This window comes from Balaenoptera borealis (assembly GCF_965194805.1).
Source record: "Balaenoptera borealis genome assembly, chromosome: 21".
Classification (NCBI taxonomy): Eukaryota; Metazoa; Chordata; class Mammalia; order Artiodactyla; family Balaenopteridae; genus Balaenoptera; species Balaenoptera borealis.
Genome location: NC_138880.1, coordinates 18,175,774 through 18,200,772, shown reverse-complemented (window position 1 = coordinate 18,200,772; position 24,999 = coordinate 18,175,774). Strand labels below are relative to the sequence as shown.

General features: G+C 38.4%; 1 protein-coding gene and 1 long non-coding RNA gene across 9 annotated transcripts in view; both read right to left on the bottom strand.

Annotated features, from left to right (window-relative positions):
• Nucleotides 1-24,778, bottom strand: part of TUSC3 (tumor suppressor candidate 3) — a 184,192-nt gene extending 159,414 nt beyond the window's left edge. For 4 of the 8 annotated variants that reach the window (XR_014239093.1, XR_014239094.1, XM_082375041.1 and 1 more), the window contains exon 1: nucleotides 24,422-24,777. Coding sequence is in view for 6 of the 8 variants with exons in the window: in XM_082375041.1 (XP_082231167.1) it covers nucleotides 24,422-24,559 (138 nt within the window). In the remaining 2 variants the exon portion in view is untranslated. Of the gene's footprint in view, nucleotides 1-24,421 lie in introns of all 8 variants that reach the window. The other 4 variants (XM_082375040.1, XM_082375042.1, XM_082375044.1 and 1 more) reach the window with 1 other exon arrangement.
• Nucleotides 1,044-22,682, bottom strand: LOC309619690. The gene is made up of 2 exons (XR_014239162.1): nucleotides 9,898-22,682; nucleotides 1,044-8,065 (listed from the first exon to the last, which is right to left on the bottom strand). It is a non-coding gene; the product is annotated as an uncharacterized lncRNA (long non-coding RNA).
• Nucleotides 24,779-24,999: the final 221 nt, after the last annotated feature.

Genomic DNA, 24,999 nt, shown 5'->3' with positions numbered 1-24,999 from the left:
ATACACTTCTGTTTCACTTATTCTTAATCACATATAATAGCAATAAAAGAAATTAAGAAATTTAATTTGTATTCCTAGTTCTCAATATTTGCTCATCCAATACATAAGTAATCATACAGTACTCTTCAAAAATGATTTACCAAAAAATTGTGGAGTCTACAAAGTAGACATACAGATTGCCAACAAACACATGAAAAGATGCTCAACCTCACACAGGTCAGAATGGCCATCATCAAAAAATCTACAAACAATAAATGCTGGAGAGGGTGTGGATAAAAGGGAACCCTCCTGCACTGTTGGTGGGAATGTAAATTGATACAGCCACTATGGAGAACAGTATGGAGGTTCCTTCAAGAACTAAAAATAGAACTACCATATGACCCAGCAATCCCACTACTGGTCGTATACCCTGAGAAAACCGTAATTCAAAAAGAGACATGTACCACAATGTTCATTGCAGCACTATGTACAATAGCCAGGACATAGAAGCAACCTAAACGTCCATCAAGAGATGAATGGATAAAGGAGATGTGGCACATATATACAATGGAATATTACTCAGCCATAAAAAGGAACGAAATTGAGTTATCTGTAATGAGGCAGATGGACCTAGAGTCTGTCATACAGAGTGAAGTAAGTCAGAAAGAGAAAAACAAATACCGTATGCTAACACATATATATGGAATCTTAAGAAAAATGGTAACTGATGAACCTAGTGGCAGGGCAGGAATAAAGACACAGATGTAGAGAAAAGACTTGAGGACACACAGGGGTAAGGGGAGGGATGAAGTGAGAGAGTAGCATTGACATATATACACTACCAAATGTAAAATAGATAGCTAGTGGGAAGCAGCTTCATAGCACAGGGAGATCAGCTCGGGGCTTTGTGACCACCTAGAGGGGTGGGATAGGGAGGGTGGGAGGGAGATGCGAGAGGGAGGGGATATGGGGATATATGTATACTTATAGCTGATTCTCTTTGCTGTACAACAGAAATTAACACAACACTGTAAAGCAATTACACTCTAATAAAGATATTAAAAAAAAAACTGTGGAGTCTAAAGCAGGCCTACTTGGATATATTTACTAAACAAATAGTTACATCTTCCTGAATGACTAAAGAAAGTAGTCAACCAGAGTGCTTTACCAGAAAACCATGAGGTTAAAGCCTGGAACGGAATATAAGAAAAAAATAAAGGATAAGGTAATCTCCATTTACTGAAAACTGGGAAAAAAATATAAAAATATATGACAAAAGTTTACCCAAATTCAGAAATTGGAATTTATTCATATATTTTAAAATCTGTATCATCTTCTTAATGAAAGCTGAAATTACACATGGCTTTCATATTTACCAAAATGACTTTCATTAAAAATGACATAAACCTAATTCAAGCTAGCTTGGACAGAAAGGGACTGTATAAGTACATATAACAAGGAAGGATGGAAATAAATCTGGTTTCAGGAATGACTACAACCAAGAACTTGACTGTGTTGTCGGTACTCCCTCCAGCCACAGGAGGGCAACAATTTTTATATGGTATGTTTATTTCTGTATTGGTGGCATCTAGAACAAAGACCAGCACTGAGTTAGCATTCAAATATTTATTGAGTCTGTGAAAATCCTTTGTTTATCTGCTTAGCTTCTGTATATCAGCGTTTTTCATGCCAGAAGTGATAGGCAACCTAAAATCCCATCCTTCCAATTTCATACACAATCAGCACGGCAAGCTACCAGTGCCATTTAGAAAATCTCAGTAAATGACTCTAGGTCACTCGCCCAAGCCTGTGGCAAATACAACAAGTGGGATGAGTGGTATGACCATCATGGCCTGGTAATATACTTACCCCTGTGGCCCTTAAAGAGGGGATTGTTAAGATGAAAACAAAGAGGAGGGAAAGGAGTGACGGCCTACAGAGGACAAAAATAATAGGCACCACACCTTCTTTACTATATCCTTTCTTACCAGCAACAAAGAAGACAAACAAGCCCTTCATCTCAGCAATTTCACAGCAGTTTTCTGTTCTACGTATGCCACAGGAGCTCCTCCTTACCTAAGTATTCAATATGTGCACACAAAAAATACAAAGTTGCATAGAGAGGCAAAAAAGATCTATGGTATATTCACTAATGAACCATCCGTTTATAAAAGTAATGCCTATGCAGACATCCATCCTCATTTCACCCGAGCATCTATCCCAACACACCATGTCACACTATTTTTTGGTCATTATTACAATTGGCTGCAATCTTATAAATGTCAAAGGATTTCATCAAGTTGATTTTTAAAACTGATGCAGCAGAACTACTCAAATTATATGCAAAACCACTGACAAATGACTATCTGTCAGAATTATAATGAGTAACATATGAAAAGAGAAAACCAACTAGGAGGATGACATTAGGTACTTCAAAAGAGAATGATCTGAATATCAAAGAACTGAGAGGCACCCCTGAGAAAAGTGGTAAACCTGAAAATATTTTTATGAAAATGACCTCCAGAATCATACTCCAAAAGTCAAGCATTAACTGAAGATGTCTGACTATGCTATCATATAATTTTATTGAGAAAACTCACACCAAAAAATATGAGCACTTACTCATTCCTTGTTCATTCTAATAAATCATGACTACTTTCAATTAAAAGCTAAATTTTAAGCATATGATCAATTGAATAAATTTTTTATAGTTTTAATTTTAGATAATTTCACTTCTTTAAAATACTGTTCATCATTTTCACTAGATTAATAAGCTGGCCTCTTTTCAATTACTATTTAATTTCAGTTAAGAGAGACATTGTGTACCTAATGCTTGCTACTACTTAGAGTGTTAAACAAATACTTAAGTAAGCACCTGATCTGAGCAAGATACTGGACTAAGTTCTATGGGAGATTTGAAGGTGAATAATATAAAGGACAGTATGCTAATATTTGAGAGAAGAATTTAAAAATGTGCTGTGATAGCACTAGGAGAGTGATCAGTGGTGGCTAACTAAAGAAACAATAAGTTAGGAAATATTCTTTTTAATTGAAAAAATATTAAATTTAGTGCTCTTTTGAAAATAAAGCTTCCCCTACTGCCCTGAAGTACTCTTCAATTCTTTCATTAAAAGGAATGAAAAGATGTGAAAGCTGAAAGGCATATCTGATCTAGCTCAACTCTATTTTTTTTAACTAACAAAAGTACTGTGACCCAGAAAGTCAGAGTGGCTTAACCAAAAGGACAGTGTCAAGAGTTAAAAGAACTATGACTAGGGACTTCCGTGGTGGTGCAGTGGTTAAGAATCCACCTGCCAATGCAGGGGACACGGGTTCGAGCCCTGGTCCGGGAAGATCCCACATGCCGCGGAGCAACTAAGCCCGTGTGCCACAACTATTGAGCCTGCGCTCTAGAGCCCCAAGCCACAACTACTGAGCCTGTGTGCCACAACTACTGAAGCCCGCGCGTCTAGAGCCCGTGCTCCGCAGCAAGAGAAGCCACCACAATGAGAAGCCCACGCACCACAACAAAGAGTAGCCCCCACTCACCACAACTAGAGAAAGCCTGCGCACAGCAACGAAGACCCAACACAGTCAAAAATAAATAAATAAATAAATCTATTAAAAAAGAAAAAAAATAAAAGAAGCTTAGAATGCCACTGAGAAGTGCAGGAGAAACTAAGGTAAGAAAAGCAGCTACCGACAATCTCAGAGCATGGGATTCTCAAGAGCTCACCTGGAACTCTTAGATTTATTTCTTGAAGGCTTCCACCAAGTTTCTTGGTCTGTAACAGGTAAGTGAGTAGTTGCGATGGGCTAAACAGTGTGCTCCCCTCCAATCCCTGCAAGATGTTCACATCCTAATTCCCAGAAACTCGGAGCATGTGACCTTACATGGTAAAAGGAACTGTGCAGATGTGATTAAGTAAAGAATCTTGAGATGAACAACAAGGTCCCACTGTATAGCACAGGGAACTATATTCAATATCCTGAGATAAATCATAATGGAAAAGACTATAAAAAAGAATATATATACATATATACATATATATTCAATATGTATAAGTGAATCACTTTGCTCTACAGCAGAAATTAACACAACATTGCAAATCAACTATACTTCAAATAAAAAAAGAATCTTGAAATGGGGAGATTATCCTACATTAGCCGAGTGGGCCCATTATAATCATTAGGGTTATAAAAGAGGGAGGCAAGAGGATCAGTCAATATAAGATGTAAGGATACAAGCAAGAAGTTGGAGTGATACAAGTAAAGAATCATAAAGAATTCACGCAGCCTTTATAAGTTGAAAAACACAAGGAAATCGATTCTCCCCTCAGAGTTTCCAGAAGGAACACAATTCTTATTACCACACCTTGACTTTACCCCAGTGAGACTGATTTCAGACTTCCGATCTCCAGAACTATAAGATAATATATCTGTGTTGTTGTAAGCCAGTAAGTTTGTGATAATTTGTCACAGTAACAAGAGGAAATGAACACAGTGGCGTCCAGGACATTCCTGGCTGATGCTGCAAACATCTGCCCATGAATCTGCCTCAACTACTTCTAAAGAACAGTGGCCTCTCTCCCTTTCCACCTTTCAAATCTCAGAGGCAAACTAACACAGACCCTCACAGGGAAGCTTGGGATACAATCCTGATGACTCTTCCAAACAGGGTAGTGGACGATCAGCACAAGCCAAGGGGTAATCTTTAAGGCCAGGCTAGAGATGACAGACGTCACTTCCATTCACGTTCCATTCACCATGACTTCATCACATGGCCCTAAATAAATGTAGAGGAGGCTGGGAAATGTAGTCTAGCTTGTGTCTATTAAGAAGAAAAAACTGATATGGTAAACAGCTCTGGCACACAATTTAGAAAAAATGTAATAAAATCTGATAAAAATATGAAAGCCACAGCAGGAAAGCAAGATGAGAAGTAGCGCTCTAAAAGCTGTTGACAACTATGCTTAGGTATATGCACAAACACAAGTCACTGTTAAAAAGATATATGTATCTCTAAAAACAGTATAGGATAATACCATATAAATTGTCAATTTTATTAAGGCATTATCTTGATATTCTACACTGTTCTGACTTAGTAATAAGAAAGTAGACAATGGATTCCATAGTATTACTCTTTTATAATACCAGTCTGTTAGCAGCTGAATGAAGGTAAGGTGCTAATATGAATATTTCAAATGAAACAAGAAATCACTTTATTTTATTTTATGTTTTAGCGGATAGTGAAATGTTGAATCGAAACAACATGACTATCCCAATTTAGGTATCTTCCCAATATTCTCTATAATATTAATAAGTGCAATTTGGAAATGCAGGGTCCCTTGCTACGAGGCTAACAAAGATATATAAAGTAACAGCCATAAAAGTGGAAAAAACATCTGAACTTAATAATTTTTCTATTTTGAAACCTTGAGTAAATATCTGAGAGAGGAACAGTGATTTATCCTATAATGGGGTGAGTGGGAGGGAAACATTTCTATAAAGCAGTTAATGGAAGAAAATTTATTTTAAAAATATATTCCACTAAACAATTAAGTTTTAGGCAGATTGAAAATTTCTTTTTAATTTTTAATTTTAATTGTAAGTTTCCCATGTGAAAAAGAAAATAAAATGTCTATTTCTCTTTGAACTTATTTATCAGTTTAACTGGTATCCTGAGGCTGCAAGATGAGCGAGCTGTTTAAAATAATTCTCATCATTTCCAACTACTTATTTCTGTGAATAACCATTTTCTCCTTACTATGCAATGTCAGAACTATGAGCTTTAAAAATCACTGAGGATGGTTTCACTCCATCCTCAGAGGTTCAGCTTGTTCTTATTCTTCCCACCGTACAGCATCCTCCCCTCCCAATTCCTCTTGGACCACAAACTCCAGCAGCAAACATGCAGACAATATCCTTACTTCACCAGCCTCCACCATTACATAAAGTCGGATTCCTGTAACAAATCCAGATATGGATACGTGCACACACATACATGCCTGCTCATCTTCTTGAGCTCCTGCTTTTCTGACTGAACTCTGATACTTCCATTTTATTATCACTTCAATTTTATCACTTCAACTTTATAGCCTTACCAGAAGTCTTGTATTAAATAATGTTGTCCTATACACTGACTATCATAACTGTTTATGTTCATTTTTATAAGGCACCACTTAAAAATACGGAAAAATCTAAAAGTGCAAGCTCACCTACTTTACTAGGTAGAATTCTAAAAAAATCCCCAGAGACCCATAACCCTTATATAATTCCCTCCTCATGAGTATGTACAAGACTTGTGAACGTGATGGAACAGCACTTCCGTAAGTATGTTACCGTATACGGCAAAGATGTGCAAATGTAGTCAGTTAACTTTTAGTTACTCACAAGGGAGATTATACTGAGTGGGCCCGACCAAATTAGATGAGCATTTCCAAAGTAAGTGAAGAGTCAGAGACACGAGCCTACTGGCCTGGAAGAAAGCAAACAGCCATGTTTTAAACTGACCATGGAGAGAGCCACACGGCTAGGACCTGAGGGTGGCCTTAAAGAGCCGAGAGAACACAGCCAGCAAGAAAATACGCAACTGGGTCCTTAAAACGGCCAGGAACTGAATTCTGCCAACAACCTGAGTGAGCTAAGAAGAGGATCTAGAGCTCCAGATGAGAATGCAGCCCAGCCACACCTGAACTTCAGCCACACCTGTGAGCCCCTAACAGGGAACCCAGACTTCTGACCCGTAGAAACTATAAGAAAAAAATGAGTGTTATTCTTAGTCACTAAATTTGCAATAATTTACTATGCATTAATAGAAAACTAATACATTCACAAACCACCTTTGTATTTATAACTTATTTCTGAATGCTCCTAGTGGATTATTCATCTTAAGAGGAAGAGATAAGAGTGATGGAAACATAAATTGCAAAGCAGCTCTATTAATAGATACACCACACTTTCTAAAAGATAAAGATTATTTTAGAAGAGACACTATACAATCTACAAATGATAACATCTCAGAAGAAAACCATGAAAAAAAAAAACAGCAGTTGGTAAATCACTGCAGTGCTTAACCTCATGCAATAATTCTGTAATGACACCCCTGGTTATAAGAAAATGCTGGGAATGGTTTTTATCTCCAAAATCTGTAAAGCCAGAGACTCCTGCCTAGCTGTCATTGCAGCTGTTTTTCCATTTCTTTCTTGGGTATGAAAGATGACTTAAAAATCAATTCTTACCTCTTTTTCTTAATGGTTTGATCATGTATATCCAGAAATCATACATTACTGATGCATTTTAAATCAGAGGCCTATGAATGATTATGAATTCATATTGGCTTATTTCTCATAAAATGATCCAGAGCTGAAACACTCCATAAGAAATTTAGCTAGAGTTAATACTGTTAAACAAAAGGCTGCCATTTGTAAAAGATCAAGTGTTGCCAGATTTCTACAAGATCATTTAAGCAGAAGCAATATTCCATACATCTGTGAAATACTGCAAACATGAAAAAGTTTATCTGATTCATAAAAACGTCGTAACATCAGGAAATTGGTTTGAGACCTTGGAAGTAAGAGATGGAGGAAATGAAGGTCACTGTTAACTGCCTAACAATTTCTCATTTTAAAACTGCAATACTGTCACCTAATCAAAGAAAAAAGCTTATATAAAATTTTCAAAATTACAACTAATTCCTTACATTTTCTGTATCTATAGTGGGCGTTCCCCTAATCTCTTAGCTGGATCCTCCAGAGCTACTAAAATGGAAACCATTCATTGTCCTTAACTTTCACTCGGGGACAAGGGTAAGGTTAGCAGCCCCTCAGTTGGGTGTCCTCACATAAAAATCCCTGCTCCTTTATGAATCATACCGTCAAAACCCAACACTCTCCGTCTTGTTCAGGCACTGTCATCTACTGAACTCCTGCTCACTACCCTTCATCTTTCTGTTATTCTGAGCATTGACTAAAGTCCACATAAACAGTCTTACATCCTAGCCTTTCAGCGCCTGATCCTCATCATTTCCAACGACGAATCTCAACTCCACTGTAGCCACTCACCACCAGGGTCTCGTCCGGTACCTCTGAAATGATAAACCGATGGAAGCCACTAATGACAGAAACCTACTCAACCAGTTCCCTCACCCTGGCTCCCCCACATCCTTCCGACCCTCCTCTCTCACTGGGGCCTTACTTCTTTCCCCTCTCGGCACCTATGGTCTTCTCCTTCCATATCGTTCACCCCACAGCACATCTTCACCTCTCCTCCCACTCTTTCCATCTCACCCACCTGAAAACCTCCAACCCCGAACCCATCCAACTGCCTACATTTCTTGTCCCGATAGCTCCCCTTCTGAGCTCAGCCAGTGGGAAAGAAAATCAAATAAGGATTATATTAAACACATGATTTCCAAACTCACATAGCCCTTTCTGTGACTTAACAGTGCCTCTGTGTTTTCTGAGTAAAATTACCTATTCTAGCTATTTAAAATGGGTAATTCTAGGCAAACTACCTAACACCTCTTCCAGCTATTTAAGACTGTATTCACTGTTCTAGACCTCCCCGCCCTACCAGCTTATTCCTCCTTCCTAGTTTACCTTCCATTTCACAGAGAAAACATCAACCTCTGCCAACAAAAGAACAAATGTGCCTGCAACTGCGCCCACTTCTTTTATCCATTTCTCCCACTGAAAGGTAAGAGAGGTCAATACTCCTTGGAACAATCCAAAGAGCTTAAATTACAGAGCCCTAACAGCTCCAGATCTCAGTATTTAAAAAAATACAGGTGGATTTCTCCAGCTTACGGGTTGGCAGGGAGACTCAGCGCATCCTGTTCACGGAGGACCCAGGCTGACGCGGCACCCACCGCGTCAAACGTCCCCAGTCACCGTGCCAGAGGGCAAAAGACAACGGCAAAGCATGTAATGACCCTTGGAGCTTCTGCCTAGAACCGACACGTGGCACATCTGCTCACAACTCACGGGCCAAAGTCAGTCTTGGGGCCGTGCCTGAGTTCACAAGAGTGGGAAAGTGCAATCCCGTCACAGGCATGGAAGAAAACCCAAAACTACCTGAGAACAGCGCTGAGAACTACCACCACATTCCTGTAGGAAGCTGATCCCACCTGAGGGTCTCGCTTCCCACTCCTTGCTCCCATCCTCTCAGCCACCTGGCTCTATTTCAGTTATCTTCCCTCTCCATGTCAAGCTCTTCTCCAGCCACCACTCACTTAACTCTCCACCCATTCACAGCAAAAGTGCTTCATAAGAAGAGTTGGCTGTGTCTACTTCCTCACGACCCACTCATTCACTAACCCACTCACTCCCTTCTAGTTTCCATCCTAGCACTACAGTTAAACTGCTCTGCCTAAATCCAAAGGACTCTTTACAGTTTTTGTTTAGCCTGTCACTATTCGTCTCTGTTGACCTCTGTCTTGCTGAAACATTCCTCCCCTGTGACATCCACAATCTGCTGGGTTTCTTCCTAGCTCTCCGGCAGCACAGTCTTGGTCTCTTTTGCAAACTTGCCTTCTGAAGGACAGTGAAATACTGCCATCCCTGAGGGTCTGCATTTGCTCCTCCTTTTCACTCTGTATACTCTGGCGCGGGGATTTTGAACCACCACCAAAAACTCAATTCCCATTGATGCTCATGATTTCCAAATCCATTTCATCTTCAGCCCAGATCAAAGGTCCGTATCCAGACATTCCACTGCCTCTCAAACACCTGTTTAGATTTCACACAGGCATCACGCACATCCTTAAAAGTGAACATGTTATCTTCCTTCCAAAATCTCTTCCTTCTCCTGTTTCCCATTTCAGTAAATAGAATTTCCCTTTTACCAAGAAATGTAGTCATTATTCTTACCTCCTTTTCCCTCATCCCACACACAATCAACCACCAAGGACTGCCTCACCTGGCTCCCAGAGCTCAAAAATCCAGTGATCGTTCTGCATTCTCACTGCCACAACCTTCGACAAGTTATCACTGCCTCTCACATCCAGTTCTGCTGTAGCCTCTTGAGCAGACTGCTGCTCTTCCTCCAACGTCGCATCCCCACCTAAGCTAATTTCCATAGCAGGGCCAGAGCAACCCTCGAAATGTAAACCTCATCCTCAACTCCAAGATAAAACCCTTCAGTTCCTCCCACGGACCTCAAGGTCAAGCCTAGACATGGCTTGCATGTCTAGACAATGGCAAATCCTTTGGGATTTGACTCTGGCTTCCATTCCAGCCTCCACCCTGCCACTCCCCAACCTGTGCATTCTAAGCCGAGCCATGTCAACTACTTTGAGTTTCCTGAATTTGTTGTGTTTTTTCATACTTCTTGACCTTTACTGTACTATTTCTTCTTCTTAGAATACTTCTCCCTTCATTAAGCCATTTCCTATGTGTATCTTCAGTCTTCAGCTGACCCCGATGTGTTAACATAACACCACGGCACCCAACAGTTCCCAGTTTATGCATCTCTCACACCACACTATAACTGCCTGTTTTCCTGTCTGAATCTCCTACAGGACTATGAGCTATAGGACACATCAGGGCAGTGGCTGTCTTGTTCACCACTTTACCTCCAAAATCCAGTATGGTGTCTGACATGTAGTATTCATCAACAAATATTTGTTGGAAAAAAGGAATGGTAGATCACATTTTAGAGAAATGTCAGTGACATGGCCCTTTATTCAATAACGTGCCGTATTTTAGGGAGATGACACTCAAATATACTTATTTTCTATCATTTATTTCAATATTATTATTTCTATTTAAAACAATCAAAATGGACGTAATATGAAAAACATTTACAACGTATTTAAGAAACCAATAAGCAGACAAACAATCATAAAACATAAAAGACTCATCTACTTTGGGCTTCTGTTCTGATTATGATGACACAGACAAGTAAGACTAGGAACTTCCCACACTAAAGAAGTTTAGATTTTAGTAACAAACCAGGAAAACAATGCAGAAAGGTCCCTGGGATCATCTACTTACCACGACATGATGGAATCCTGTGAAAATACAAAAACCAAAGGACTGCAACCTGTGTAGAAAATGCCATAGGGCTAACCTAACCTAACTTTACAAAAGTAGCTTTACAAAGAAAAGGGATACGAAGAAAAGGAAAACACCCTATTTCCCTCACCAATTCCGTTTTTAGATAATGAAATAGGTTCCTTCTATTCTGCTAATATGTATCTTGAACATTAGAGGCCAGTGCTAATGATTGTACTCAGACAAATTACTACTTTTCTAAGTTTTCTTATCTATATGAATTACTGCAGATATAGCACCTATGCAGTATTTTGAAAACTATAGCCATGTACAAAAATAGCTTATTGTTTTAATTTGTGGCTTTGTAGATTACATATTTGAAACAGGCAAATATAAGGCAAGTATAAATCTAACTGCTATCTGATAGGCAAATAAAAAGAACTGAAATAGCTCTGCCACAATTAGTTTTAGTTATCCTCTGTGGATCATATAACTCAAATTGTTGAAAACTAGTATTAGTTAAGCTTCTTTACGATAAGGATATTGTAATCAAATAAGAGCAGAACTATTACTAAGATTCAACCTCTAAGACATAAAATTACCTTTGATATATAGAGAAACTACCATAAATCATTCTATTACCATATTTCATATAATCATACCATCTAGAAAGGATCTAAGCAAACGTTTAATCCAATAGTTTTTAACTTTTTAAAAATCTAATATACGTTACAGGTGCTCATGCCAGAAAAATCCATTTATGCCATAAATGAAAAACGTTTATAATTTCAGACAGCCAATGGGAAACTTTCCCTATTTTCCCCAGATTCAGACATCATGATCTTGTTCAATGTTCTCATTTTACAGTTGAACAAACTGATGCTTCAAAAGGTTAAGTGCCTTGCCCAAGAGCCCAGAGTTCATATCAAAGAAACTGGAACCCACGTATCATTTTTCAGAACTAACTTTTATAAAACCCTTGACATTTTGTAAAGTTCGCATTTTATTTCATTTCATCTTCAAAACAACCCCATGCGGGGAATTATCTCTAGTTTATAAAGAAGAAAATTGTGGTCCAAATAGATAATTTGTAAAGATAAACAATGGGGCTAGAATTCACATTACCTGCTTTTCTCATTCTAATTCCATTCTATAAGACTACCAAACAGTAAAATAAGAAAAAAGACAAGGAGAAAGCAAATGACAAAACCAAATTATACAGAGTGTCACCGGCTTCCATTAAACACCAAAGAAAAGTGACAATTAAAATCAATAGCAAAGGGCTTCCCTGGTGGCGCAGTGGTTAAGAATCCGCCTGCCAATGCAGGGGACACGGGTTCAAGCCCTGGTCCGGGAAGATCCCACATGCCGCGGAGCAACTAAGCCCGTGAGCCACAACTATGGAGCCTGTGCTCTAGAGCCCGCGTGCCTACAGCCTGTGCTCTGCAACGAGAAGCCACTGCAATGAGAAGCCCATGCACCACAAAGAAGATCCAGTGCAGCCAAAAATAAATAAATAAAACAAATAAATTTTTAAAAAATAAAAAATAAAATAAAATCAAGAGCAAAAAAAATAGTAGAGGTGATAGTGGTGTTCTAATAATCTATGCTATCCATCATTCTGGTATAAAGCCATGTAAGGGTCAAGTCACAAAAGTCAAGGGTGGTGAGCTTTTGAAAAAAAGGAAATAGGAGTGATGTCAGCATAAGTCAGCCCTCATTTTTATCCTTCCCTCCCCTCAACAACAAAAATTCAGCATCCATCCAAAAGCAAAAGTACCTCTGTAGGAGTTGTGGGATCCAGAAACCCAAATTGAGCTGACTGGTGAAGTACTATACGTGTCAAAACAAACGTGCAAAGTCTGGAAAAGGAGACCACTTACTCAAATGTGCAGATACCAATGTAGGGAATCAAGGATCACGAAAAATCAGGTAAATATGACACCACCAAAGGAAACTAATAAAGCTCTAATAATGGATACTAAAAAAATGCAGATCTATGAACTGTCAGACAAACCCCTTAAAGAAGTTTAGTGACCTACAAGAACATGCACACAGGCAACTAAATGAAATTAGGAACACAATGCATCAACAAAACAAGAAGTGGAATAAACAGAAATTAAAAAAAAAAAACCCAAACAGAAATCCTAAAGTACAAAAATACAATAACTGGTCAGAAGAATTCAATGGAGAGTTTCAAAACCAGACTCAACAATGGAAAAGAAAGAATCAGTGACCTGGAAGATAGGACAATTGAAATTATCCAGTCAGAAAAACAAAAAGAAAAAAGAATGAAAAAGAGTGAAGAAAGCCTATAGGAATTATGGGACACAATGAAAGGAACAATGTTTGCATTACAGGAATTCCAGAAGGAGAAGAGAAAGAAAAAGAGACAGAGAGTATATTTAATGCAAGAAGAGCTGAAAACTTCACAAACCTGGGGAGAGAAATAGACCTCTAGTTCCAAGAGGTCCAAAGGACTGCAAATAGGTTAAACCCAAACAGGGCTACACTGAGCACCCATCAAATGCTGTAAGAAGTCAAATAGGAAAAGTAACCATGATCAAATGGTTACTGCCAAATCTTTAATCATTTGAAGAAAGGAATGATGACATTTTCTCAAGAGCCAATTTAGTAGCAGAATCTGTCACATAGGAAAATTAAGTATTCATGAAAAATTATGCATATCAAATGGCTTTAAAAGTTTCTTTTGTAATGCCAAATCAACTTATGCTACTCATGAAAATTCACTTTGGAAACAAAACAAACCACAGAACATCCTGCAGTCATTCACCAATATCAGCACCAAAGCTAACGTTCATTAAGCACTTATGTTCCAGGCACTAAGCTAAGTATACTTTAGAGAATTATCTCACGTAAGGCTCACAACTCTATAGTAGGGACTAACAAACTATCTCCGCTTTACAGATAAGGAAATTGAAGCTCAGAGAGATTAAGTATCTCGACCAAAGTAACTTTACTAAGCATTGACCAAGTACAAGGCACTATGCTTGAATATGGAAATACAGATACAAAAATAAACCCACAACCCTTCTCCTCAAAGGGCTTGTAGAACAACAGTAACGACAGACAATAGGCAATAATTCACTTAAGTGCCATAAAGAATAAGCACAGACATCTATCTATCTGAGCACAGGGTAGGAATTCCTGATCCAAAACGGGGAAGAAGGGGTACCCTGCTTAAGTTAACACTGGAAGGAAGCATGTAACAGTGGTGAGATAGAAAACAGGAGAGTCAGACAAAGGCTCACTCAGGAAAAGCACTCAAGAGCACGCAAAGAACGCTGGATTGCACCCTAGAGCCATGTAGAGAGTACCTCCCAAGACAGCACTGGCTAGGAAGTCCCAGGGGACGTCTTCAGCTGGGGTGTAGGAAGGGGTGTTGAAGAAAGTCACGACTGAGTAAACGTTTGAAACTAAGTGAATGTGCCCGGATTTCTGGCTCTGGCAAAGAGATGTATGACGAGGCTTTCCTTAGCATTAGGGACTGTAGGAGGCACTATTTGGGGAAGACAGATGGAACAGAAACTTACATCATCCATGTAGGTTACAGAGTTCTGACTCTTGTGACTTAGGCTTCCCTTAGACTAATTTCATTTATTTAAACAGCTTCATAAAGAAACAGATGGCCTAATTTTATAAATTATGTTCTCAAAGGGGTCAAGTCTAAGCAGTATTAATAGCTTTGTTTTAGAGCTGCCAAACCGGTAATAATTTTGAAGTTTACAAAACAAGTACCCGTGAAGAAGTTCAGAAAAGATCAGCCATGAAAAGACAGAGGAAATGATAGTGTACTTAAAGTAATCAAGAGGGGAGGGGCAGAGACAAGACAGCATAACTGAGCACGGGGATGCAGAAACAGCAACTCTGGAGGCAGGAAAACTCCCTCCTGGTCCCAGCTTTGTTATTTAGCCTGAAATCTGACTTTCCTCCTCTATCATTCTATAACGCAGTGTTTAAACACCACACACACACACACACACACACACACATGCACGATAGTTACTATTCGCTTTATGATTTGGAAAACGCTCCAGCATCAAAGCCTGTGACTCATGCTGCTCTCCGTAGGAAGCGATGCTGAGTGAGTGCCATGGTGATGGTGTTACACCTTGACTCAGCCACTCCTTCTCCCCATAAAGGCTCCAAGAGGAAAAATGCACAGGACACAAGTGCAAGACACAGCAAAGCCACTCCACTTTCATGAGTATGAGAAAAATCTTTTATTCCCTTTGAAAGCTTCCACTCTAAAAAAACACGAACCAATCAGCATTGCACAAAGCCTGATCTTTGAGGAAGGTCCCAGTTTTTCTTTTGCTTAATCTTAACTCAGATGTTAACTAAAAGAACATTATTAAAACATGATCATTTTAAAAATAAAATTAAGTATCTTCCTGAATTTTATTTCACATGTCTTTAAAATGAAACTACGTATCAATCTATTAGATACACAAAAGCAAAAGGAATAAGTATTTCTTAAAAACATTCAAATAGAAAACAGCACACAGCAAATATATCTTGGGCATACTTACTCTCTTCCACTCTGTTCTTGGGCTAATAGTTTTTAAAGCACTTAATAAATTTATGCCCAATTTCCTTCCTACAACGTTTTGGACATAACTTTTGAATAGAGAATTTCAATTCATACAATAAAACAAAATTATTTTAATAAGAGGAACATGAAAATTCACTTCAATGACAGTGAAACATACACAAACTTCTTCTAATACTGACAACTGATCAAAGACTGGGGACAGCTATACATACTTAAATGGTCCTCCACTAATATTTAATAACTAATTCACAAAGAGGGTCCGGTTACTAAAACATAATGTAGAAAGAGTTCTTTGGGGTAAGGCTGTAAACTTACAAGTTGTACAGTCACGGGTAAAACCCGTAATCCAAGAGGACCTTCCTCGGTAGAACGCTTTCAAATACAAAAAATCAGAAATTCAATTTGAAATGTCTTAAACAATAAGAAAGCTTATTAACTCATATAACAAGGAGTCCAGAGTTGAAGCATGTACAAGGCTAGTCAAGTCATGCCATGAAGTACCCATGTTCTTCCCAATTTTCTACTCTGCCAGCATAAACTTACTGGTTTTGCCCTCAGGCTTGTACTTTTTGTGATTACAAGATCGGTTCAGCAATGCAAGCATCACATCCTCATACACATATCCAAAGACAGGAAGAAAGAATTCCCCCACTTTGGGTCCTTTATGAAGAAGGAGGAAACTTCCAAAAGCCCCACATAATTGTATCATGTGCTCACCCCTAAACCAATAATTTGCAGGGTACTGGATAATCATGATAATCTTTGACTAATAAAAATGATTGCTTGGGGCTTGGGATAGTCCCAATTCCTCCTACTACTTAAATAAAACCAAGGTATACTGTTAACAAAGACAAAGGTAAGGCAAAGGAAACTGTCACAATCACCAAGATACTGTGATGATTATAAACAATTTAGGTGAAATGCCTGGCATTCTATCCTCTATCGACTCTCCTGTTATGTTTTTTTTCATTTCCTGAAATAAGCCTTATTTCCAACTCCCAAGTTTGTTAAATTCACTAAATTATAGGACAGTATCTCATTAAATTTAATATTTAATATGAACAGTAAGCATATCTTACAATTTGTAATCAATCTTCTACCTTAAGTTTTACCACAAAAATCATATAAACTAACTTTCCAATGGTTTGCTTTGTTTCCAATCAGAGAAGACACTGAACCACAATATTTCTCCAAAAGTTGAGTCAAATCATACTGACAGCAATATTAAGCCATCTCTAAAAATACACATCTAAAATAAACAGTTCCATTTAATAAAATCAGTACCACAATTTACCTGACCTATACTCAAGTGCCCCTTTTCATTAAAGATGGTTGAGTTCTCATAGTAACATACAGGGGAAAGAAAATTTCCTTTTCACTTCCAAACATCAAACTAGTTAGGTATCTTCATATGAGCAACCAAAAATGTAATAACAATAAATGTTAGTAAAGACTTCCTTTTATTCTTAACTTTTTTCAATTCATTAATGGCTTCAGGATGCTATACTTCTAAGTTAGGACTTTTATCACAGATTGTGAAACACTCTGTAACATAAGCTCACTGTTGACACTGACCTTTTTCCTTCTGACATTAAACAGAGAGACAATCAGGCAAGCAGGTAGAGAGATAGACAGACAGATATCAACTACTATGAAAAAAAATACTGTCTATTTTTCTGAATAATATATTTGAAATTTTACTATTCAAACTAAATATTTATGTTTTACATATCTATGTATAATAGAGGAATCATATTTTTGCAAGATGCTCTCCTTAAATCTGTGTACGACTCTGCAAGAAATTATGTGAAGTCAGCCTCTCTGTGTACAACGTGCAAAACATAAGAGCCACAAAGATATAGTATTATATATGGCAAGTGATTACTTTAAAAAAAATAAGGTTAAAATGTGTTCCCCATAAAACAGCACTGTTGAGAGCAATGAGAAAACAGATGGGCCAGATGGGCAGAGGAAAGGATTGAGAGTTCCCTTTTAGGTATGCTCAATTTTTTTTCTTTTTTGAATTTTATTTTATTTATTTTATTATACAACAGGTTCTTATGCTCAATTTGAGAAGCTGCAGAAATCTTGCCAACGGATAGAATAAAAACTGGATAGAGACTGACGTAAATACTACCTATTTGGTGCACACATACGCATGCACACAGTGTTACATTTGTTCATGATCTAGCAGGAGAAGAGTTACTCCTATACTTAGCCAAAGGTAAATCTTCTATCTTGGTGAAATTAGCATGATGCTCCAGGTGGGAGTCTTATGGAAAGAAGCAATCATTACATGGTCTAATACACCAAACAAACCTGGAGACTACTAAGGTAGTCACAGGCATACTGATCACACTCACATCCAAACTCACTGACTATTTAAGGCTAAAGAGAATATGCACAAGTAAATGCAGCCCAAAACAGTTAACAAACAGCTGATGAATCTGTGGCTGAAGTTTCATGTTTCTGCCCTTTCCCTTTCTCTGTGTCTTCCACGTAGAAGAGAACACATATACGAGGGGCTGAACATGCTGGTGTTTTGTGTATGTGGAAGAAAATATCCTGAAGTGTTCCCTTCTGACCCAGGTTAGATCCCTTGCGTAGGCAGACGGTTCCTCACGGTTTCGACATAACTTGCAAGGACAAGTACTGACTGACTTTGTTCTAGGCTGTCTTTTCAAGGATGTTTGTATAGTACACAGCTCTGCTAGACACTGTGCCTTCTAGAACAAAGATCAGGTTTGTTTACTTTCCAATTTAATAAAGACAGTGACTCCCTCTAAGGCTGAAGTCAAATACGTTTACTGCCCATCATGAAGGATTTGGGTTCCATAAGCTCAAGGTCCTCTCCTGCTCTGAAATTCACTACATTCGCAGGTGTCAGCTGGCCTGCGTCACCAGCACAAACGCCGATACTCTGGCAATTCTATTACTGTAATAAACTGTCCGCCTGTGACCCAGGAATCCCATGCCTTCTGCCATTATCCATGAAACTGCGGCAGGGTAAGCCTCAAAGTTACTGACAAGCAGTTTGGGCCATTTTAAGTGAGACCTGTCATTTCCAATTACTCTTCAAGGAGTTACTGTACACAAAATCTAACTTAGCTAACACACCTGCCTGACATCAGCATGACAGGTATATATATGTATACATATCAATGTATAATTACTATGCATTTCTTAAAGTTGTGCTCATATGTTTACAAACTATTTCTTCCACCTAAGTTCTCTGCTTAAAGGTAAAATCAAAATCCATTGCTTACCTCCATCCTCTCCCTATCATTTGCTAAGACACTAAAGTCTCTATTTCAAGGCTGTGCCACTAAAGAGTAACTGGATATATACATCTCAGTGTAAAGTGTGCTTATAGAAGTTATCTCAGAGGCAACTAATAACACTACTTCTCTCTTAAAAAATATTTATGAGCCGCTACCTACATGTTGTAGCCTATTCGCTAATCATTTTCTTTGCAGAGAGTATAAATTATTATATTATAGTTGTCCTTCAGTATCCAAGGGGGATTGCTTCCAGGACCCCAGCAGATACCAAAATCTGAAACTGCTCGAGTCCCTCATGCTACAAAATGGTGTGGTACAGTCGGCCCTCTCTGAATACAGGTACAAGACCCCTAGATTTGAAGGGCTGACAGTAGCTGCTTTTGATGATGGTAAAGTCATTAAGTCCACTGGAAATCATTACAGAATTTGAGCTCTTTTCATACAGTTATAAGAGGTCATTAGAGATTAAAACAATTCTAAATGAAGTTGATTAACTGATAAGTGTTAACAATATAAGAAACAGAGAAACTGTCAAAATAATAGAAACCCATGATGCATCAGAAATGCAAATGATATACTACTAAGAATCTAAAGTTTCCCACAAATCCGTATCACTTAACATGAGGATTCAAAAATCACTTAACACGACTGTATTCAATGTAATTAAGGAAACTGACCATAAAAATCTCCCATCAATTTTCTGTGCCTATTTAACTATTTCTCGACTATATTCTTAAATAAAGAATACGGCAAAACTATTTTTTGATGAATAAAAATGTCTTCATTTAGAAACAGATATATACCTATATACGTAGACACACATACACAAATCCATGAATACTATCAATTCTTCCATGATGTAAAATCTCCTCTTGGGAAGTTCTCAAGCAATGTTAGAGTTTGGAATTCTCAGTGTTTCATAATAAAATAAGTAATGAACATTTTATTCCATAAACTATATAATTTACAATTATTATAAAGTCAGTTTATTTAGCAGAAGAATTAATTTGAAAAAAATTTTTATCACATTTTAGGATCTCATTATCATGTCTATCTTTCATTTAAATGAAGAATATATAATAGCAGCTACCAAATTACTGATCATTTGTTATGTTCTAGGCATTGCACTAAACTCTTTAAATACAGTCTTATTTAATCCCAATGACAACACTGAGATGTAAGTATTATACCTGTATTTCCAAACAAAAGAACTAAAATTCAGGGAAGTTAAGTGGTTTGATGTCAATTAGATAGGATACGAATTGTAACCGGACCATCAGTTCTATTCAAAAACCTATGGTGGTAACTATTACTGTCATAAATGTTACTTCCTTAAAAGCAACTATCGTCCAATTCCTGATTCCAGGTTCAACTTTAGATTTCCGTTTGGGTTCCCCAGAACAAAAGAATACACGATCCATGCCAAGTCAACTATTCCAGTACTTATGTTTGTAATATTTATTGTAGTAAATTAAGTTCCAGCTGTTATATTTTTCTGGCTCAATGGTGTCAAATCTCATACTGGGCAACAGGTTCTAAACTAAGCAAAAAAAAAAAAAAAAAAGCAGCAGCAGCCGCCACATATGATCAAAACAACTCTGGAATATCCCTAGAAAAGTAAAACACTTGTGACCTATATTTCCAAGAATGTTTTTCTTCCAGTATTGGAAGAGATCATAGTTTTTGAACTGAGTACCAGATACGAAACTAGACTGCATTTCAGAGACATGCATGCTCATTTAGTAAAGTATTAAAACTTCAACTATATGTTACTTTGCTCTTTTCCTTAAATAAAATGTGTATTCTACAATATCACCATGTAGTATTATTAGACTCTCCTATTTAAGAGAAATGAAAGTTTTGGAAGACATCCTTTTTAAATCCTCAAAATTTTCTCCCTAATTTTGCATTTTAAAAATAACCTTTATAAAAAATATTTAATGGAAATAGATGTTATCACAATTTATAATTATACTAAATTAACAAATGTCACATGTTAAAGTAGTCTTACAATTGGAGATGCTAAGATGCTTTGAAGATGTACACTTTTTAGACTTCTTTTTGGGGCTTTTTTTTCCCCTCCCAACTGAAAGTTACCATGGTTACGATGATCTCTCTAGGAGATAAATCATCAGCATTTGCATGGAGTTCCTCATTGTTTTTAATGCCCTCTGCTCTGGTAATCTACACACAAAAAAACTACTTTTCAAATCTCCTCCCTTTCTCAAGAAAAACTATGCCCACAGCAAACATCATTCTCAATGGTGAAAAACTGAAAGCATTTCCTCTAAGATGAGAAAGAAGACAAGGATGTCCACTCTCACCACTATTATTCAACATAGTTTTGGAAGTCCTAGCCATGGCAATCAGAGAAGAAAAAGAAATAGAAGGAATAAATATTGGAAAAGAAGAAGTAAAACTGTCACTGTTTGCAGATGACATGATACTATACATAGAGAATCCTAAAGACGCCACCAGAAAACTACTGGAGCTAATCAACGAATTTGGTAAAGCTGCAGGATACAAAATTAATGCAGAGAAATCTCTTGCATTCCTATACACTAACAACGAAAGACCAGAAAGAGAAAGTAAGGAAACAATCCCATTCACCATTGCAACAAAAAGAATAAAATACCTAGGAATAAACCTACCTAAGGAGGTAAAAGACCTGTACTCAGAAAACTATAAGACACTGATGAAAGAAGTCAAAGATGACACAAACAGATGGAGAGATATACCATATTTTTGGATTGGAAGAATCAATATTGTGAAAATGACTATACTACCAAAAGCAATCTACAGATTCAATGCAATCCCTATCAAATTACCAATGGCATTTTTTACAGAACTAGAACAAAAAATCTTAAAATTTGTATGGAGACACAAAAGACCCCGAATAGCCAAAGCACTCCTGAGGGGAAAAAACGGAGCTGGAGGAATCAGACTCCCTGACTTCAGACTATACTACAAAGCTACAGTAATCAAGACAATATGGTACTGACCCAAAAACAGAAATACAGATCAATGGAACAGGATAGAAACCCCAGAGATAAACCCACGCACCTATGGTCAACTAATCTATGACAAAGGAGGCAAGGATATACAATGGAGAAAAGACAGTCTCTTCAATAAGTGGTGCTGGGAAAACTGGACAGCTACAATGTAAAAGAATGAAATTAGAACACTCCCTAACACCATACATAAAAATAACCTCAATATGGATTAGAGACCTAAATGTAAGACCAGACACTATAAAACTCTTAGAGGAAAACATAGGAAGAACACTCTTTGACATAAATCACAGCAAGATCTTTTTTGACCCACCTCCTAGAGTAATGGAAATAAAAACAAAAATAAACAAATGGGACCTAATGAAACTTAAAAGCTTTTGCACAGCAAAGGAAACTATAAACAAGATGAAAAAACAACCCTCAGAATGGGAGAAAATATTTGCAAATGAATCAATGGACAAAGGATTAACCTCCAAAATATAAAAAGAGCTCGTGCACCTCAATATTAAAAAAACCACCCAATCCAAAAATGGGCAGAAAACCTAAATAGACATTTCTCCAAAGAAGACATACAGATGGCCAAGAGGCACATGAAAAGCTGCTCAACATCACTAATTATTAGAGAAATGCAAATCAAAACTACAATGAGGTATCACCTCACACCAGTTAGAATGGGCATCATCAGAAAATCTACAAACAACAAATGTTGGAGAGGGTGTGGAGAAAAGGGAACCCTCTTGCACTGTTGGTGGGAATGCAAATTGATACAGCCACTATGGAGAACAGTATGGAGGTTCCTTTAAAAATTAAAAACAGAATTACCATATGACCCAGCAATCCCACTACTGGGCATATACCCAGAGAAAACCATAATTCAAAAAGACACATGCACCCCAGTGTTCACTGCAGCACTATTTACAAAGCCAGGTCATAGAAGCAACCTAAATGTCCATTGACAGACGAATGGATAAAGAAGATGTGGTACATATGTACAATGGAATATTATTCAGCCATAAAAAGGAACGAAATTGGGTCATTTGTAGAGACGTGGATGGACCTAGAGACTGTCATACAGAGTGAAGTAAGTCAGAAAGAGTAAAACAAATATCGTATATTAACTCATATATGTGGAACCTAGAAAAATGGTACAGATGAACCAGTTTGCAAGGCAGAAATAGAGACACAGATGCAGAGAACAAACGTATGGACACCAAGGGGGTAAAGCTGTGGTGGGGGGGGGGAGGTAGTGGTGGGATGAATTGGGAGATTGGGATTGACATGTGTACACTAATATGTACAAAATAGATAACTAATAAGAACCTGCTGTATAAAAATAAATAAAATTAAATTTAAAATATAAAAATAAATAAATTTTAAATATGTTGGCAAGGTTATAAGATAAAAAATTTTAAAAAAGAGAAAAACTATGAAATCTAAGAAATGTATATAAATACCAAATGCTAGGCAAAAAAAATCGTTATATTTGTAAATACAGTCTTAATTTAACAGTGGTTCTTCACCAAACCTCTTACTATAACACCACCAAGAATTTCACTAAGGCCTATTTTTATGTTAAAGTAAAAAAAGTTAAAATAAAAAAGTTAAAGGGAAAATACTGAGTTCAGAGTTGTTTCAGGCAAGGAGTAAAGAGAAAGAGAATCAGAGTTACTTGTGTGTGAGGCTGTTTTTTCACTCCTGCTACCCAGCTATCAAGAAAGTCGCGGTAATATTTGAAACCCGAATTAGAGCCACGTGTATGTAAATAAAACTTCACCAGGAAAAACTATTTGCAATTAATATGGAGAGACACTCTCACTAAAATGACGTACAATTAGAAACCTTACATTTCCAAAATAATTTTTTTTTCTAATCCCACGAGATCAACCATCCAAGGTAGAGATGGATAACTGAAATTCACAAATAACTCTACAACTACTTTAAATACGGTCAGTTACTTCAATCCGCGTCCTCATCAGAGTTACTATAGGACTAAGATTGAAATCAGGTGATCTGAATTTCACAAATAAATTTGCGCAACCTAAATGTGAGGTTATCGGCACAATTATACCTTGAATTTAATATAAAAAAAAATACAGCTTTAAAAATGTATATAAAATACAGAATAACTTTAAACACGGTCTCAATATGATCTGTTGCCTCCTGAAACGGATAACGAAGGGAGCAGGGTAATGAACACAAGGGACAACTCGTTCCTATAGGTTTGAAATACTCCTAAAGGGTGTTTTCACATCCAACACACTCTTTTTTTACTGACTCGACGGCCCCGAAACTCTGCCTTCAAGTAAGGGTCAAAAACGCTCCGTGTCTTAAAGGTGTGAGGTGCTAGGCGCACAAAACACGATGCTTCGTTGTTTTTTGAGAGAGCACTGGGCAACCCCACTTTTGAAACTGTGGAGCCCAAAGGACTCGCGCAAAGGCCTCCCAACCGCTCCCCAAAACAGCCATCACCCACACCCGGCGGCCCGGTGCCTAGCAACGCGGGAAGGCTGCCAAGGAACGCGGCCCGCCTGCCGGGACCCGTCCTGGCCCTCCCGGGAGTGCCCAGGGGATTCATTCTACCTCCTTCTTCTTCTGTCCTCCTCCGAGCTGGATGCAGAGAAGCAGCAGGAGGAGGAGAAAGGGAAAGCTCCCGGTGGGCAGGTGCCGCGGTCGCCGCCCCGCCTGCCTCCGGCGTGAAGGAGCGCCCCTGGCACCCATCGCCGCAGGGACGTGTCTCCTCCACGCTCGGTAACCGTGTGCGCCCAGCTCCTACCGGCGCCCTACACCTGCCACGCCAGCCGCCGGGAGCCCCCTGACCGTCCCCCGTGGATGCCTGCGGCCTTGCCAGGGAGCCGGGAAGCACCGGAGGACGCCGAGGAGGAAACTGACGGAGCATCCGGTTCACCGGAAGAGGAGACCTGGAAAGGCCCGGGATGGGGCAGGAAGTGGGCGTGGCGAGGGAGCCGGAGCTTCCACGCACGCCGCGCTGCGCTCTCGGCCGGACTCCGCCCCGAGACCCCGGCAGCGGGGGCCACGGATTTCCACCTCGCTGGTCTGAACCGTAGGCTGCCCTGCCACTGAAACCACCACCGGGTCCCGGGAATATGCGAGAGTCCTGTTTATCCAACACTTTACCTGGAACCAGAGACAGACATAAT